Genomic DNA, 17652 nt, shown 5'->3' on the forward strand with positions numbered 1-17652 from the left:
GAAGGCATTTAAAAGGCATGTTTATGCTTAGGAATATGATTTAGTGTTGGCCTTGGCAGTGCTGAATTAATGGTTGGACTTGATGATCTCAGAAGTCTTTTCTAACCCTAATGATTCTATGATTTCCCCATTCAGCTTTCATCCCTCACTGGATGATTGCCTACCATTTCTACCTCTGTTCTCCTAAAATTTAATAAAACTAGAAATGTCTTTATGCAGCTCTCCCCATCTGTGTGAGCCTTCAGAGACTTCCATCTGAGCCTTGCACAATAAGCAAATTATCAAATTATTGATAAGCAAAGTATCAATGAGCAGTTTTGCTGGAGAGGGGAGAGCATGGCAAGGGTATCCATAGAGTTCTGGGACACTGAGTAGAGCCAGAAGCAAAGCAGGGCTGGTGTGATGTTTGGATGATGCTGCTTGTTAGGGTGCCACAGTTGCTGAGTGCCAAGTAAAAATATGCCTGACATGATACTTAGGTTTCCCCTAATCTGGCCACAGTCAGTTGTTATTTGAGACCACAAGTAGTGATAAGAAACTTTGCCATCATTTTGACAGAACAAATGTCTCATGCATTTTTACAAAAATATTTTGGGCTGCTCTGCACTCTTTGGGTTATCTGAGACAACCTACTTGTCTGTCGAGCACCAGCACTGGCTCCTCCTTTCACCTTGTCTTTCATTTTCTCCTCACCCTACAGGCAGCCAGGTGGCTGAACACAAGCCAAAACTGAGGATTTCCTCTTTTCCTTTCAAGGGATGGGTGTTTGGAGATTTATCAGTAGTACAGTTGTACTTAATCAGATAGAATCTGTCCTGTGTAACTAAGAAGGCCCACAGCATGTTGCTGGCATAAGCAGCTATTCTACTAAAATTGCCACTTTACATTCCACAGCTTTTATGTTTTTTTAAATTAAAATTATTAGTCACTTGTGCTAAAATGTCCACAATGCAGTGACATTCTACTAGAGCTTTTCTGTACTGTCATTTCCTATTAATTGTTTAGAAATTACGACCCCAAGACTGTGATCTTTGGAAAGAAGACTCTCACCCTGTCTATGCCATATATAAAATTTTAATACCAAAAGTGGACTGGGTTCATCATAGTCCTAATTAGTTCTTTGGAGAATCTACTTTGTGCAGCAGCCTGCACTGTCCATATTGATGTGAACATATTATATAATCAGCTTTAGAGAATGCAGCAGTCTGAAGGCTGGGTTCTGTGTCCCTGTGCTCAGTCACTACCCTGAGGAGGGCACTGAAAATCAGCAGAATTTGACTAGAAAACAGGCATTTCTGCTGTGGTTTTTTTTTAGGGAGTTGTAGAACAATTGGTTATCTTCAAATCAACATTGTTTGCAAACTGTGCTCTCCAAACATGTTTTTATTGATATATATATATAGCAACAGATTTTACAAGAGGAGTTAAGATGTTCCCTTTTGCTGTCCAAACTGGGTGGTGAAGTCATGGAACATGCTATTTTAATAATTTGGAACATGCCCCAGGAGTTGATTGAATGATCTCTCTTACCCTGTACGTAAACTGCACGTTTCCATGCAAACATCAGAGGAGTCAGAGCTGCAAACACAAGCCTGCAGGATCTGCTCTATCCCTGCATGGCTTTTTACTACCTGTTTAAACACTAAACATATTTTAATAGACAATTACAGCTTGTCAACAGAGATACACCTCTATAAAACTGAACAGTGGGGGAAGTGGAATTGCTGCTGTGACCTTAGTGATAAGATATTTAAATATCATTTAGTGAGAGAGCTTTTAGAAATCTAAGACCAGAATCTGAGGTTTTGCATCTTCCTTTTGATGAGTCATAACCCCTCTGTGCTTGAACAGGCCATTAAGGTACAAGGAAGAAATTTCCTCCCTGTGAGGGTGGTGAGGCCCTGGCACAGGTTGCCTGGAGAAACTGAGGATGCCCCATCCCTGAAGTGTCCAAGGCCAGGTTGGACGGGGCTTGGAACAACCTGGTCTAGTGAAAGGTGTCCCTGCCCATGGCAGGGGGTGAAACTGGGTAAGGTCCATCCCAACCCAAACCACTCTATGATTCTTTGATCCTGAACAGGTCTTCCCTCAAAAGCGGAAACAGGAAGAAGAAATCAACTGTCATTTGGGAGTCAGGACCTTGATAGAGATTCATCATCTCACTCCTGGCTCCAGGTGAGTGATGTGGTCCATTTTGTCACCCCTTTCCCCAGTGTAGCAGGTTCTCTGCCTTAGTCATTCTGTACTATGGTTATAAGGTTGTTCTGATGTATTCAGATCTACAAACTACACACTAAAGATAATCTTGTCTAAAGGAAACACAAAAGAATATCCTCTAAAATTAATACATGAGAGAAATATCAATTAGGGCACATATCCTTCAATCCTTATGGGTAGGAGACCCATAATTAATTATTATATTATATATTATTACATAATAACAATAGGTGGGAGCAGGCCCTGTTTGATCAATTTGTTTGGTTATTACCCATAACCAATTCTTGGTTATAGACAGCTGAGGGAACTAAAACAGTGACAGATGAAGGCAAAATTCCCAGATGAGAAAAGAAATAGAGACCTGTATGTGTTCAGAAGTGGCAGAGTACAGGTATTTCTTGACTTTGCAGCCCTTTATCTTAGACACACCAAACCAGAGATGAACAGCACAATGTCGGTTTGACACTTTTATTAACAAAGAACCCATGGGGCTCATTCATTAGTACAAAATACAATCATGTTCCTGTATGTTAAACAGCTTTTTTTTTTTTATTTTGTCTCTTTTAAACTGTTTCACAGTTATCAAAACAAAGCCCCTGCATATCGAACTTATTATTGTGCAAACAGTAATTATTTTTAAGGATCAATTTCTGCACTAAGCCAAGTGCCAGAGAGCAGAATTTAATCTTGTTTTCACCCCTCCTTTGAAGGGCCATGTGTGCTTCCTAAGAAACACATTAATAGTTGACTTTTTTTGCAGCAAACAATCTAAGGCCACAGTTTATCTGCAAAGAATAAAAAAAACAACTCAAAGATTTTAAAGGAAAAAAAAAAAAGCACATCTTTACCCTTCATTCTCGTTTGCTTGACCATGATTATACCAGGTAGCACACATCACCTATCAGGTATTACAGTCCAAAAAAGCACCTAATGTTCTTTAAGCTAATTTTTTGAATTATTAACATGCAAGTTAATACACAGTAACATTATTTTTCAAGTAACTATAATGGTGTCTGTTTAAGGAAAAGATGCTTATTCCCTTTCCAGGTGATGTGAATGAAAATCCTGCACTGATTGTATGGGCAGGCCCTCACTTAAAAAGGCATGAGAGCTACATCTTGAGACTTAAATACTTATTTTTAGAATGTCCTTTCTAAAACATGCACTCAAATTTTGGTTAAAGCTGCATTTGCTATAGAAGACAATACTTAATGTTGCAAATGAAAAAAAAAAATAACTGCAGTTTGGAAACGTGGATCTCCATCAGTCTGTCTTTCACACTGATGCAAAAGTGATTTTGAGGTGAAGTGCTAGAAATTAGACAATGTAAGGAAGTCATACTTGAGAGAAGACTAAAAATATATACGTGTGTATGCCTGTAGAAAAATCCCTGCTTCTTATATGAAGACAGATTTCATAAAAAACCATTTAAACTTTCTTTAAACCGCAGTTACTGATGAAATGAAGGAAACTCAATTACTGGTTTTGTAGTTATCAGAAAGTACAATGTTTTACCACATGAAGCACCGGGTTTTAACCCCAAACCCTTCTGTAAGACATATGGAGTAGTTCTAATAGTCCAAAATCCCCTGTACTTTAAAGACAGGACTGTAAACGTGCGTGCTGACAATGCTGTGTTTCTGCTCCTGTAAGTGATCTGTTGGTGGTGGTTTATTTATCCCAATTGATGCTTGGCAGGAAGCAAACATTCTACTTTAAAGGAAGGCAGCAGAAGGGCACGTAAATGCTGTGCCTTCACTCTTAGCAGCAACAAACTCTCACTGTTCTAAATGACCTGAGGAAGAAAACATTAAAATATTGCACCAAAACAAAATTAAACAGCAAAAACAAAAAAGGAAACAGACCAACATATATAGAATGGATAGCAAATGACCAGTGCAGCCCCTGACAATAGATCTTTTAGACAAAAATGCAGGAGTAATGAAAAGCTTTGTGCCATTACCAGAGGACTTTGTTCCCCTGATATCTGCTTTCACTTCAGTTATAAGCTATGTCTATTCTGGGTATATTTACACCTCTCCCTACGCCTCTTATCTCATTCACTAACCACAGAAACCATTTAGGGTCCCTTTTAGAACCTTGAAGTATACTGGAGCTTTAACAAGACTTTTTTTGGTCTCAAATCTGACCGTAAGTAAATATCCAAAACAGAGGTAGGCTTATAAAGGCTTTTGAATAAATAAGTATTGTCCATTTTGCTAAGTATACCTGCTGTTGGCAGAAGGATTCTCCCTTGCCATGCTTCCCCTTATCATGCTATCCATAGGCTTAAGATGCAAAAGAAGAACTCACAGTAGAAGAGGCTAGAATAATTCCCTTAAGAAATCCCTTGAAAGAAAGCATAGTGCATAAGCTTGTATCAAAGTCCACTTTTCTCTCCCATACTTGTGTCTCTCACTCAGGAAATGGTTGCCTTCATAGTATTGCGTAATAGCTACTCTGTCATCCGTGGTGCCTTCAGGATCCTTAGGAGTGATGAAATAGTACCACTTGGCAGTCGTGAGAAGGGCAGGTTCTCATGAAATACAAATTTAAGACTTCACCTTTTAGTAGTGTTCCTTTCCTGGATGCAGACAGTGCAAAGCTGAAGCCCCTTGAACACTGGAATCTTTTTTGGAAATGTTTTCTTACCCCACATTCTGTTCTACTACGCAAGTTCTACTACAGAAGTTCTCAACATCATTATGTACATTCTTCCAGAGTGTTCCAAACAAAATATAAATTCTTTTCTCTTCAGAAGATCCATACATCTCCTCCTCGTACTTTGTGTAGTGTGTCCACTTTTGGGAAAACATTCAGTATTTCATTCATTCATTTTCATTTCAGCATTTTCAGGTACTTCTCAAGTATCCCAAGCTTGGCTGTTCCCACGTTATTCCTCTGTGCAGACTAATCCAGCAGATTCTCTTTTATCACCCAACGTGCTCATACCTCCTCCTCCATTTTCCTTTGCCTTTCTCGTACACAAACTGAAGTTTTGAAAAAGAAAACTGTTTCCTTTTTAGCTGCACTACCAGCTTAAGCAGCAGAAAGATTAAGACATTCATCACAATGATGCTTGTTGCAAATCCTCTTCAGAGCCTGAACGAAACGGGCTGAATTTCTTCTACATCAGTTGGATGTGGATCAATCTAGGGAGAGAAGAAAGGCAACAATTACTGCCTGCAATTCCTGCATTTAAGTATGTGTTTTGGTTTGTTGTTCTTTTTTGCCATCTGATAAGAAAAACACCACCTGCTATTTATTTTTTTACCTCTGAATAAAGAGGTGGAGGCTGAAACCGGAACTCTTGTATATAAGCAAAGACAGGACAACACAACTGTTCCTCGCAGTCAATGGGTGGTGGATAAGCAGGAACATGTCTGGAAAACTCTTCCTCAGACACTACATCAGCATAATTTGGTGGTGCTGAAACACAAGAGATGCTACTGTCAAATTTCAAACTATTCACTCACAGCAAGACAACATCTGTAGAACAGTATATCCAAACCCATGAAAACTATTTATAAAACATTGTACAACTGTCAGATTGTATGAAGTGCATTAAACTCATACATATTGTAACTAAAATTATGTGTTCAGTAAGCTTAGGTGATTCAGCAGGAATACAGATGCTTTTAGGGCAACTCCAGCAACAAGCCTGTGCTGTATCAAGATATATTCAGTAATGAATAAATTAAGTTCCTAAGTAGAATTCCCACTATCAAAATTTAGTTATTTCAGTCAGATCAGAGTAAAGATAAACTTAAGGAAGGCTGGAGTTAGGGTAACCTCACCCAATCCTTTCAGACCTGAGACTTCTCCTGAGTCATACTTCCATGGCCTACATCCCTACAGTTCCCATAAGCTGGCACTACACCCATCTGCTGCAGACAGTGCTGTGCTGGATAAAGAGAGTTCAATATGTGTTACCTTCAGGGTGTTCAGGCATGGTCAATGCCAGCCAGCTCATATCCATACTAAACTGGCTGGTAATGCTGGAGTTTCTGCTTGAAAATCCAATGCATGGAATAGTGCCAATCACCAGAGGCATTTCAATCATCAATTTCTTAGCACCAGGAATATGGATATACACCTATGTGACAACCCCCAAACAAAAGAAAAAAACATCATGAGACCCCACTGAATGCTCCTGCAGGCTGCCCTACTCCCTGCACTGCAAATTTTTTAAGAATTAAGAGCTTTCTGATCCAAGATATGTTCAGCTAATACCCTGGCAGCATTCCTTTCCTTCTTTCTGTAACTTGTCTCTAGGTGACATTTAAAAACATCTTCACAAACGTAATTATGCACTTGATTTTCAGTCTTCCCACTTCTGAAAAGAATCACCAGAGGAACCCATTCAGCTTGAACTACTTTCCCATAAAAACCTCTGCAGGTCTCAAACTAAGCTGCTTCTTCCTTAGAAATATATTTCCATTTTCCCTGTTATTCCCATCTTTCCATCTCAGAATCTCTTAATGATCTTCAGTTTCTCATCTCTATATATGGTTTATGATATTTATTTATCACAGAATGGTTTGGGTTGGAAGGGACCTTAAAGATGTAGTTCCAGCCCCCCTGCCATGAGTAGGGACACCTTTCCCTAGATTTATATTTGTCATTCCCAAATTAAAAACCTAACAGCTACTCGGTAAATTCTTCTGTTCCCAACTCAATCCAAAGTTTGTACATTTGAATAACCAATACTTACAGCTAATGAATATTCTACTCTAATAATGCAGCAGTCAAGTATAGAGGGGGATACAGGTGGGATTTTCAGAGTTTTCCCATTCCAGGTATCTGTACTCCCAGAGGCAATGTGGTTTCCTCGGACATTGGCAACCATCTGACGGAAGGTTTTTGTCTTCCCACTGGCCAGGTAAGTTTGTGTTTGGAAAATGGCAGCTTTTGGAACAATCAAACGAGAAGAGCAGTTCTCAATTTCTGCATAGATTGGTATGGCTTCCCCTTAGAGACAGAAAAAGTCCAATGAATAATTTGTATTTCCCAACTTTCCTCTGGGAGTATCAAAGCATGTTACACAGCACGTACATCATCTGCAGTGTTATGAGAACAATACTTGTGAAGTTTCCTCAAGCTAGTTTATTTTTTTCAGAGTGGTATCCAGGCAGAATTATAGCCACCTACTACATTTTATATATAAACAATGATTCATTTTGAAACATTAAGCGTAATATGAACAAGCTATAAAAGCTTTATTTGCAAATTATGCCCCAATCTTCCTTTCATATAGTACTAAATGAATTTCAGGATGTTTTATTTTATTTCCTCAATGTCTCTAATGTTATCAAGATGACAAAGAAGCTGCTAAAGCCCCTTCTTACAAAAGTGTAAAGCTACACAAATGACATAAAAACCTAATTACATCCCAAATTAAGTATTTTGTTCCAAATAAAAGCATTTTATTGTTCTTAACACTCAAATGTACATGGGTTTTTTGTAAGATTAACAGGACTTCCTTTTAATTTATATTTCCCAAGGGGAAAGGCAAGATGATGTTTGTTAAACCAAGTTTTCATATAGATCTTAATTTACTCCTACTAAACAGAATTATTCTTTGAACTATAAAGTGTTGGCTTCACAGAGATAAAAGAACCCCAACTACTAAGTGTTTAATATTTACATTTTTAAGATAACTACTCTTACCATTACAGTATCCCTTCCTCTCAATTTTGGCACTGAGAGACACTGGCCCAGAGGTGAAAAACCAACAGCCAACCATCTTCTCCTGACTTCTTAGAACAGGTGTCTATAAAATACAGAGTATTTTTCATTTTATGGGATAAAGCTCTCAATCACTTGCAGTTACTGTTATCCATGTCAATCACTGCAATCCAGCTCTAAAATCCACTTGATTTGAATCACTGAACTGCTCTGTGCAACTGGAGTTTTGCCACCATGTGCAATGGAACCACGGTTTGGCAATCTGCACATTTCTGTTGCAAAATCCCATTCTGAATTTAGACTGTATCAACTGGGTAAGACAGAGGCCAGGGTGTCTTTGAATGTGATCTGTCCTCAGAAAGAAGAACCTTTCAGAGGTCTCACGGAGTGCTGTGGCATTTAAAAAATGGCATAATGAAAATTGGTTTTATATTTATTATAATGAAAAAAAATCTGTTTTGCAGTTTTGGTGATAGCCTTGGAATCCCCTGACTGGCATTATCTACTTATATGCCTCACAGCCCTCTCCTGTGCCATTACCTATGGGCTGCTCTGTCCTTACAGATCTGGGTATAATGCTTTCAAACTCCTAATAGATAGTGTTGAATATAAAGACTATTCTGCTTAAAGATGTCACTGCCAAAATACTCTGAAGTTCTCTCTAAAAGAGATTAAAATGTAAGCACATAAAGAGGCAAAACACCCTACTCAAAACATCTCTTAGCTATGTTCACGTCATGATGTTAAAATTATCCTATAATTTTAAATAAAATAGAAATTACTCATTCATATTTAAATGAATAACCATTTAGATCCAGTTGCTATCATGAAAGTGCAAGGTATAATTTTATATTATTTTCATAATATGGGCTGAGATAAAAGAATCCAGCTCATTAGCTTCCATCTTGCCTATTTTCTCATTACTTAATGCCTGATCTTTCTTATTACTCTACAGTATTTCCAGTCATTACAAAAAACTCAATGCTTTAATGTGGCCAAATCTGTCATAGGGAAATAACTGACAGGATCTCTGGAGCAGCTGTGTGCACACACTTCATGTTGGAAAACGACATGCAAAATGGAGGGATATGTAACATAATGGCCAGAGCATAAATGACAGGCTGGGCATGATTAATACTCTTCTCTAATTACTGTTCCTCAACCTACTATTATTGTAGAGTTTAGGACACTGCAGCCCTGTGAATGTAGTTGCTCTGGTAAGAGTAAACTACTCCACACTCATGCATTATTATTATTAAGCCTTATTTATGCATCTGAAGCCTGCCTAACTTTTTGGCAAGAGCATCTCTGCCAGCAGGGATGTAATCAATGCTATTAAAAAAGCCACTCTGTTTGCTATTCACACAACCTAAGATCATCTATTTATAGAGAAAAGCCTAGGGAGCTTATATGCTTTCAGAAGTCAGAAAATGACACTCCAGAATAACATGGAAAATGGTTATGGATGTGAATGCTGCCTGGAAATGTTTTATTTTTTTGCAGCTGGCTTTGAAGGGGGAGGAGGAGCGGAGGAAGGACCCTCTTACCAAGAGAGCTGGTGAGCTGACGTCGATATGGCTGATGACCTGGAGCTCTGTCTGCACACTCTGATCGGGAGCTGCAGGCCTCTCCAGGATGGCTTTCACATAGTACTGAATACTGCCATACTTCCCAGTAAAAGAGGTCACCAGAGGTCTGAAACAAGCAGTCACAAAACCATTACCCTTAATTAATAATTCAGTTCCAAACGTGAGCACTTCCCGTGTACACGAACATTTAACCAATTTACAGCTCGTACTTTTAGGGCCTGGGGGAAACTGAAGCCAACAAGGCCTGTCTGTGGGGTCTGATTAAGAGAAACATATAAAGCTGATACTAAAAAAAACACAAGTCAAATTACATTAAGATAATGTTGCACTACAAGCAGCGTCCAGCACAATCCCTTCAGGTTGGATTATTTAACTTACTCTTGAGGGAGCTGAAAGCTGAACGGAAATTCGTGTCTTCCATCTAGAAGAATTAAGTTTTCCTCACCTGTAGGATGAAAATGAATAGTATGTTTTAGTTATTCCAGAAATAGAACAAAGCAGATGCTTTTATAAGTTATTTATGTATAAGAACACCCAGATACAAGAAGTTTTTATTGATCCCAGTGGGTTCTGGACTGCAGCCCGTGCTTTATTTGTGCTGTGATGTGATTTCAATGAAAAACAAAAATCAAGGAAACAGGGGAGACCTTGAGATTCAGTTCAGGACTCTGGCCAATTTCGAATCCAAAATGGCTTCTGCAGAGCACAAAGTAAGTTTCTTTTCCTTTTCAGCAAGACAGCAGTTAATCTGCTTTTCCAATTAACAATTAAACTAACTTCTGTGCTAAAAAAGCTGCAATTTAAGGTCAGTATGATGAAATACTATTAATACATGAGCTCCCAATATACACTCATAGAGGGCCTGCTGTTACACAATTCTGAAGGCCTAAATTTACTTTCCCTGCAGCTCAGCCTGAGAGCCGCGTTTCACTCTCACAGAACAAAATGTCGCTGCTCTGTTTTTTAATTTTCCGACGCTGCCATAGGTGCTGCAGTGCCTGAGTGACGGAGCTCTGCCACAGCGAGCTGCCTCTGCTTCCTCAAGCCATTGGAGGAGCCCGACTGCTCCCAGGGTCTTGCACGGGGGTTTCCCAGCTGCTGCTTACAGGGCACAACCCACACTGCTGATGGAATTCACAGGCGGGCTGAACCTCTGCAGGGAACTCAACTGCGGATTTTCTTAGAGCCCCATTCTGCGTTTTCCAGCCACCGCGCAAAAAAAGTCTGTGGGCGGCCACTGGCGAGGCTGTGGCAGCTTCCCCGGGTGAGGGCTCTGACGGCGGGGCGGCGATGTCCTCACGGGGCCTGAGCACCCGCTGCCCATTGCCAAGGGTCCCGGCGCCCACTTCTCCCCCTCCCCTCGCTGCCCACAGCGTCCCTGGGCGCCTTCTCCGCTCCCTCAGCGCCACTCCCCCGCTCCCACCCCCGCCGGTCCCGCCTCACCTTCGGGCGGGTCCCTCAGGAGGCTCTGTCGGATGTCCAGGTACCGCACCTCCGCCTCCCTCCGCGGGCCGGGCCCCGGCGGCCGCACCGCCACCCCCCAGGCTCCCGCGCCGGGCCCCGCGCCGGGGCTTTCGCTCCAAGCGACGCGCGCCCGCCCCGCGGCCTCCAGGCGCAGCCCGCGCAGAGGCAGCGGCCCCGCCAGCTCCAGCAGCACCTGCCCGGACACCGTGTCCCCGCTGCAGTAGCCGCCGCCGCCACCAGCACGCCGGGCCTCGTCCTCCAGCACCAGGGCCAGCGTTTTCACCGCGCCGCCGGCCCCGGGGCCCGGCCCGGCCGCCGCCATCGCTCCCCGGCCGCGGGGGAACCGCGCCCGCCCTCGCCCGGCGCTTTAAACCCGCCCGTGTCCGCCAGCGCCCGCGGCGCCGCGCCCCGCCCCCGCCCCGCCCGCGCCCCGCCCGTGCTCCGCCCCCACCCGCTGCCCATTGGCCGCGCCGCGGCCCCGCGCGCCTCCATTCGCCGCGCACCGCCCCTGCGCCCCCTCCTTATTGGCCGCCCGGCCCGCGCACGCCCGCAGTGGCGTCACGCTGCGTGATCGCCGCACCGGGGCCAATGGGGCGAGGGCAGGCGCGCGTGGACAGCGCGGCGATTGGCGGCGTGGCGGCAGGTCCCCGCAGCGGCGGCCAATGGCGAGGCGCGGCCACCACGTGCACAGCCTGTGGGTAAACAGGCAGGGGAGGGGCGGGGCCGGACGAGGGGGCGGGGTCAGGGCGGGGCCCTCAGCCTTTGCCCTCCCAGCCCTGAACCTTCCGCAGCCTTTTGGCCCCTCTGCCTTCAAGCGTCCCGAGGGGTCCTTGGGCACCGGAGTTCGGGGTTCTTGTCCCTCGCTGTTCCACCGCCTGTGGTCACTGCCCTCCAGCCCCGCGCTGTGGGGAAGTCGTGTGCCCTCGGTGACCCCGGGCTGCGGGGAGACCTTGGTCCTTAGTGGCCCTCGGGCGCCGTCTTGGCTGTTGGGGTGTGTTGGGTCGGTCTCAGCCTCTCTCCGCCGACAGCCGGGCTGGGACTGTTAAATGTGGAAAAGTGTTGCGGTGTCGCTGTTCTCCCCCTGGTGTGCCAGGGGGTTCCTTCGGGGACTTGATGTTGCCTGTGTGAGCCCCTTCCCCACCCCACTGACGAGCAGGAGGTGAAGGTTTATCTGTAAATAAGCCATTCTGGGCAGTCTGGAAACCTCATTGCCCACACAAATACTGTGTATTTCTGCACTTTGTAAACCAAGAAATGCCCTGGTTCAAGAACTTGTTCTTACAACCCCCATTGTAACTGGGAAGCTAAATGGCTGCGTGCTGTCACACCCGGCCAGTGACGCCTTCCCAAACACAAAGGTTTATCCACAAGCATAAACACAGAGTTTGCTGCTCTTTACAGTTTTTTAGAAGCGCTAGCTTAGGAACCCCCCAGCATCTATAGGAAGAGTGGTGAATGTGTCGGTTCTCGGCAGTGTCGTGTTTTACGATGGCCTGAGATGACAGCAGTGCATCTTCCTGAAGGTGTGTGCGGTGGATGATCCACCAGCATTTCCACTGGTGACCAAGGAGTCACTTCCCGGTCCGGGTCACCTGCCCGCTTGAAGCTCCCCACAGCTGCATCTTCCTGCATTCCTCCGGCCCTCTGGGGCGCTGCAAAACACCAGCCTGGTGCTTCCCAGCTGACTCAGTTAATTACTGAAATTAGCTAAAATTGTCTTCCAGACTCAGAGCCTTGGCTTTTAAGTAACTGATGGGATAACTCCCAGGCTCCCTCAGAATCCCTGGCATACCTGTGTGTCCCGTGAAATGTAGCCTTGTATTTAGAGTTACTGCTGCGTTGAAGCACCTGTCCTTGCCGAGAGCCAGGTAGGCCTTTGGAACGCTTTCTGTTGGCTTAAAGTTTGTAAACACCTCAGTGGTAATCGATAATAACCTGGGAAAAAGGAATGTGGTTACAGATAGGGTGAAGTCATGGGCTTTATTTTGACCTTTGGCCACGGATTCCCCAACTCATGAGGAAGAATTATGCAACTAAAGAAAATAACGCTGTGATGGTTGTCTGAGTAGTTAAAGAGTTCTGGGATATTCATATACCTTTGTGCTTTTGAAATAATTTTTTTTTAATTGAAACTGCAAATGCATTGTAGTTGGGAATTGTGGTGCATGAAATCACGCTACATTGGTGGTTTTTAGTTCAATTAAACTAATACATGAGTAATTTTGCATAAATCTTTTCCTTATGTCCAGTTTTTCACATTAGCAAGTATAAGGTTAGTTTTGTAGCCAGCCAAGAGACCATGCTGACTGAATATTTGCTTATTTGCAGAATTTCCTTAAGTACAATGTGTGTGTGCAGGCTAATTTTGAGAGTATGATACAGAGGAAAAAAAAATCAAAATCCCACACCTCCCTTTTTCCTGCATGAATTAGAGCCTGTATAAAAGTAATTAATTCTCTTAGGGGTTTATGTGACCATTCAAATGTTGTCTCCCATTTATTCTTTTTAAGTGCAAATGAGGTAGATAGGGAAATGAATAAACATGGACAATTGCTTGTGGAACAAAACATTACACAGAATTAGTGAGAGTTAGGAGGCTTCAATAACTTGAACAATTAGCCTGTAGAGGACACAGTTAATAGGAACATTCTGTCACAGTCAGGTGATACTTATCCCTGATGTTTGTTTGCCCTTTAATACATTTTTTGTCATCAGGAGGCAAAGACTAGAATTTGTTGAAATTATCATGGAGTGATTGGTTTTCTCATCTACCCATCTTGAGGACACTTTGTGGTGTTTGAGACATTTTAACTGACCCACCCAGTGACATAAAATGAATGGTGGAATCCACCACATGACTATTTTAGTCTCTGATGAGCCAGGAGGAAGGAAGAGGAGATGAACACTCAGACTAAGTTGTGGGTGTTTGTGTGTGACTGGTTGTCTGAATGCAGGAGTAGGTGTGAAAGAGCAGGAGTTATATTGACATGCTTGATTATATTTTCATTTCACTTATTTTGCCACTTTATTCAGGACTGTGTAAGAAAGAGCTGCCTGAACGAATTAGTTAATGCACAAATTAGTGTGTAAGAGTGAAAAATACACAAAGAAGGGTCTCCTTGGAGAGTATCCACAAAGCAGTGAACAGCTCTAGAATCACAGACTCATCTTGAAGGCAAAGGAAGTGGGAGAACATCTTCCTACAGCAGCTGGTAATATCCTGGCTCTGCTGGTTAATTTGGAAATGACTGCTGTGGTCAGGTCACTGAATTTAGATAGGTCTCATATGTAAGTTTCTACAGGCAGTAACTATTTTTTAACTAATTTCTGTGCACATAGTGATAGAGCAGGCTATCAGGGCTTTAGCCTGCCAGAAGAGTTTTGGAAATATGGAATAAAGCCCAAGTTTCCACAATGGGAAGGACACATGATATGTAAATACCTTTTTTTTTTTTTTTGATGGAAGGTACAGGATAAGAAATGGTCTCAGCAACAACTTCTGCTTCTGGGAAGGTTTTTGTTTTTTAGAAATCCAAGTGGTAACTGGGAGGGATGTGCAAAACTTGATGAGTATTTGCTGTCCTCTTCCTGCTTGAAAGGAACTGAGATAGAGCTCTTCATCGTGAGTCAGGCACCAGCACTAGGAGTTTGCCAACTAAGCTTTTCTGTTCTTAATCAATGGCCTGGCAGTGTTTAGAGAGTGAAGAGCTATTTCTGCTGCTGGAGGAGGACTTGGGGAAGTGTTTATGAGAGCTGCTAACAGCTAATTTACAGGCTGTGGAGTTCTTATTTGAGATTGCTGTGCTGTAACATCCGTTCAAGTGGCTTTCTCAGCCAGTACCAAACGCAATGGGCAAACAAGCAGTGTCTGAGCTGCAGTTGAGCTCGGTGGAAGAGCCATGGGACAGGCTGTGCATGAGTGAAGGCCTCACACAGGCAATGAACAGTGTGCAAACTCCATCCTGACCTTTCTGCGTGGTAGGGAGGATTTGCCCATGTACCTCATCCTTTATCTGCACACAGTTTCAGCTCTCTCACCGGGTCTGACACATGTCAGGAAGCAGCTGGCTGAGAGCAATATATACCCCTGAGAGCAGATATTATGGGCTTTTAAGTTCCACAAAATCCCTCAGAATGTAGGGCCTTCTTTTTCCAGATAAGTCAGAAATCCGCTTTCTGGAGTTGTTTGTGGAGTCAGGGCAGGGAGGGATGAGACACAATTCCTTTCTCTCCCTACTTCCTGGCCTATTACCAGCAAGTTTCTTATCAGCACTGTGCCAAAAATGCAGCCCTGGCACTCCCAATCAGCACAAGAAGGCGATGACTGGATACTGGTGACACTTACTGTCATGGACAGGCTTTTATTGCTTTTATTCTATTACCAGTAATTGAAAGGTCAGCCAAATTTTTCTTAGACAATTAAGTGACATTTACAGATAAGAGATTGAGAGCAGCCAGAGATGCTTTTCCAAGTGCTGCTGCCCAGCTAGTCTGATATGTCACTACAACCAGTGCATAAAACACCAGGAAACATGTTTTTAAGGATCATGCCATATGTGGCAAATTGAGAAAAGCAAATACTGAGATACTGGCCCAGGAATCTGAAGGTTTTATCTGGGCAGGTGTTTGTTCACATGGCCCAGTCAGACAAAGCACAATCGCCTTGAAGGCCAAAAGATCAATCTTAATTCAAGGTTATGTCTGGAAATGGAAAATCACAAATGAGAGTAGGATAGCCCACGTAGGAAATACGAGGCAGAAGAAGGATACAGTAGGTTGCACAAGGTTGATGATGGAGAACCAAGCTGTCAAGGCTCATGCACTGAACCCTTGTTTCATACCAAGGGGTGGGAGAAGTGTGTCATCCCTGAGTCAGGAGGCTGGGGCAGAGGGGAAGGTTGTGGTGCAAACTGCAAGGAATCCCTTCCACTTCCAGTGGCAGTGCAGTGCCAGGACCCTCCCCCTCACCTCCAGGTGAACACCTCTGAGCCTGTCCACGGGACAGGGGTTCCCACACGGATTCCACACACTGGAATTGCATCCCAGCACGTGATGGACCATCATGTTGTTTTGTGCACTGATAAAGAAAACATGTGAGCGACCTGTTGTTTACTTAAATATTTATACAATGAATCAGAGTGCAGGATCTGTTACAGCTCATTCCTGTGCATAAAAATTATCTAAATCTAGCACTCAGCTAGGCAGCAGAGGACTGCTCCAAGGTGGCTTTGGATGTTTACAGCTGCTACAGGCTTTGCAAGGAGCGTGAGTAGAGAAAAATAATGGATGTGGTTAGAACATCTCATCATCCTACTGTCCCCTGAGGACAGAAAGATTTATTGGGGCTGTGGTGCCTGCACAATTAGAGTGGCCTTCTGGAAGTGCTCCTCTGGAGGAAGAGCTTCCTACAATTGTATCATGTACCCCTCTGCATTTCAGTGACTTCAAAGCAAGGTGGTCAGAAATGTTCCTAAAAATATCTGACATGGAATGAGGATACAGATTTCTGTTGTTGAATCAACTCTGAAACAGCAGCTGCATTATTAATGTGTGGATCGTGGTTTGGTGTTCCAGCTCAAGGGAATGAATAGCCAGAAAGGGAAATGGGACTTAACAGACTCATTTGGGTTCTTAGTTATGTGCTGCTTTAGCTGGTTGCTACTATGGTCTATAATTTGAGGGTTTTGAGGGCTTTGTGAAGTGCCTTTTTTTTTTTTAGATTCAAACCGAAAAAAACTTGAACTTGGGATGAACCCAAATCTCGTATCAGGAAACTCACACTGAAGGGAAATGCATGCCTGGATCTGAACTCATCTTTTGATAGAGCATTCCCGTGAACAGGAATGTGTGCCTTGTGGTGCCACTTCAGCCTTCCCAGTTCGCACCAAGCACTGACGTGGGATCACATCTCAGAGAAAACACGGGTGGCATATCCCAAATCTTTGCAAAGATTGTTCCAAGCGAGCTGTTTGCTGGACAGCCGCTGGTTGAAGGCGTCACCCTCATGTCTGTGTGTGGCTCTCAGCAGCACAGCAATTTGCAGATGCAGAGGTGCTCCACGTGAAGCGATTTTTTTCACAACCTGAGCTGTTTTTGTTGTTGCCCAGGCTTAGGAGAGATATTACCTCAGCAGAAAATGGAGATAATGGAATGCTTTATGCCCAAAGGGAATGTAGAGTAAGAGCTACAATGGATGGAAAGTGGAGTCAGCAGCCTGAGATAACACGAGTGATGGGCAGGACAGGGAGCAGCCTGGGATCATTATTTGGCTTTTGCTGCTATTTCAGCATCATTTGATTTATAGACACAGTGTGATTCTGTCCTTAAGGTGTGTTTGTCGTGAGGTGCTTCTGCCTGATGTCAGATGGTTGGGTGTTCTGAGAGAAGGGGAGGATGTTAGGGAACTTGTACAAATGCATTCAGATACTTGACCTCCCACTTCTGGAGTAGCTGAAGTTGTTTCATGACGTGGAGCCTCTTTCTTCATAACACTGAGGAGGGTTTGGAGTTTCATAGAAACTGCCTGGAGTCCATCTAGTCAAACTAACCCAGTATCACAAACTGCTACTACTACAGGTTTTCCTTGCATACTTTTTCTCAAGCTTAAAGCCCCAGCTGGTATTTCAGCTAACATATTATTGTGGTGCCTGAAACAGGAGGGGAACAAGTGAAAGCAGGGCACTGTCACTGGTGA

General features: G+C 43.5%; 1 protein-coding gene across 1 annotated transcript; it reads right to left on the reverse strand.

The window, feature by feature from the left end:
• Positions 1 to 2673: 2673 nt before the first annotated feature.
• Positions 2674 to 12590, reverse strand: ARRDC4 (arrestin domain containing 4). The gene is made up of 10 exons (XM_017804952.1): positions 12504 to 12590; positions 11462 to 11997; positions 10938 to 11323; positions 9873 to 9939; positions 9453 to 9600; positions 7888 to 7990; positions 6932 to 7188; positions 6151 to 6313; positions 5492 to 5646; positions 2674 to 5369 (listed from the first exon to the last, which is right to left on the reverse strand). Exons 1-10 carry the CDS (start codon positions 12588 to 12590, stop codon positions 5313 to 5315), a joined length of 1959 nt encoding a protein of 652 aa, XP_017660441.1. The 3' UTR covers positions 2674 to 5312.
• Between the last annotated feature and the right edge of the window lie 5062 nt (positions 12591 to 17652).

Source organism: Lepidothrix coronata, unplaced genomic scaffold, assembly GCF_001604755.1.
Source record: "Lepidothrix coronata isolate B3197 unplaced genomic scaffold, Lepidothrix_coronata-1.0 Scaffold11, whole genome shotgun sequence".
Taxonomy (NCBI): Eukaryota; Metazoa; Chordata; class Aves; order Passeriformes; family Pipridae; genus Lepidothrix; species Lepidothrix coronata.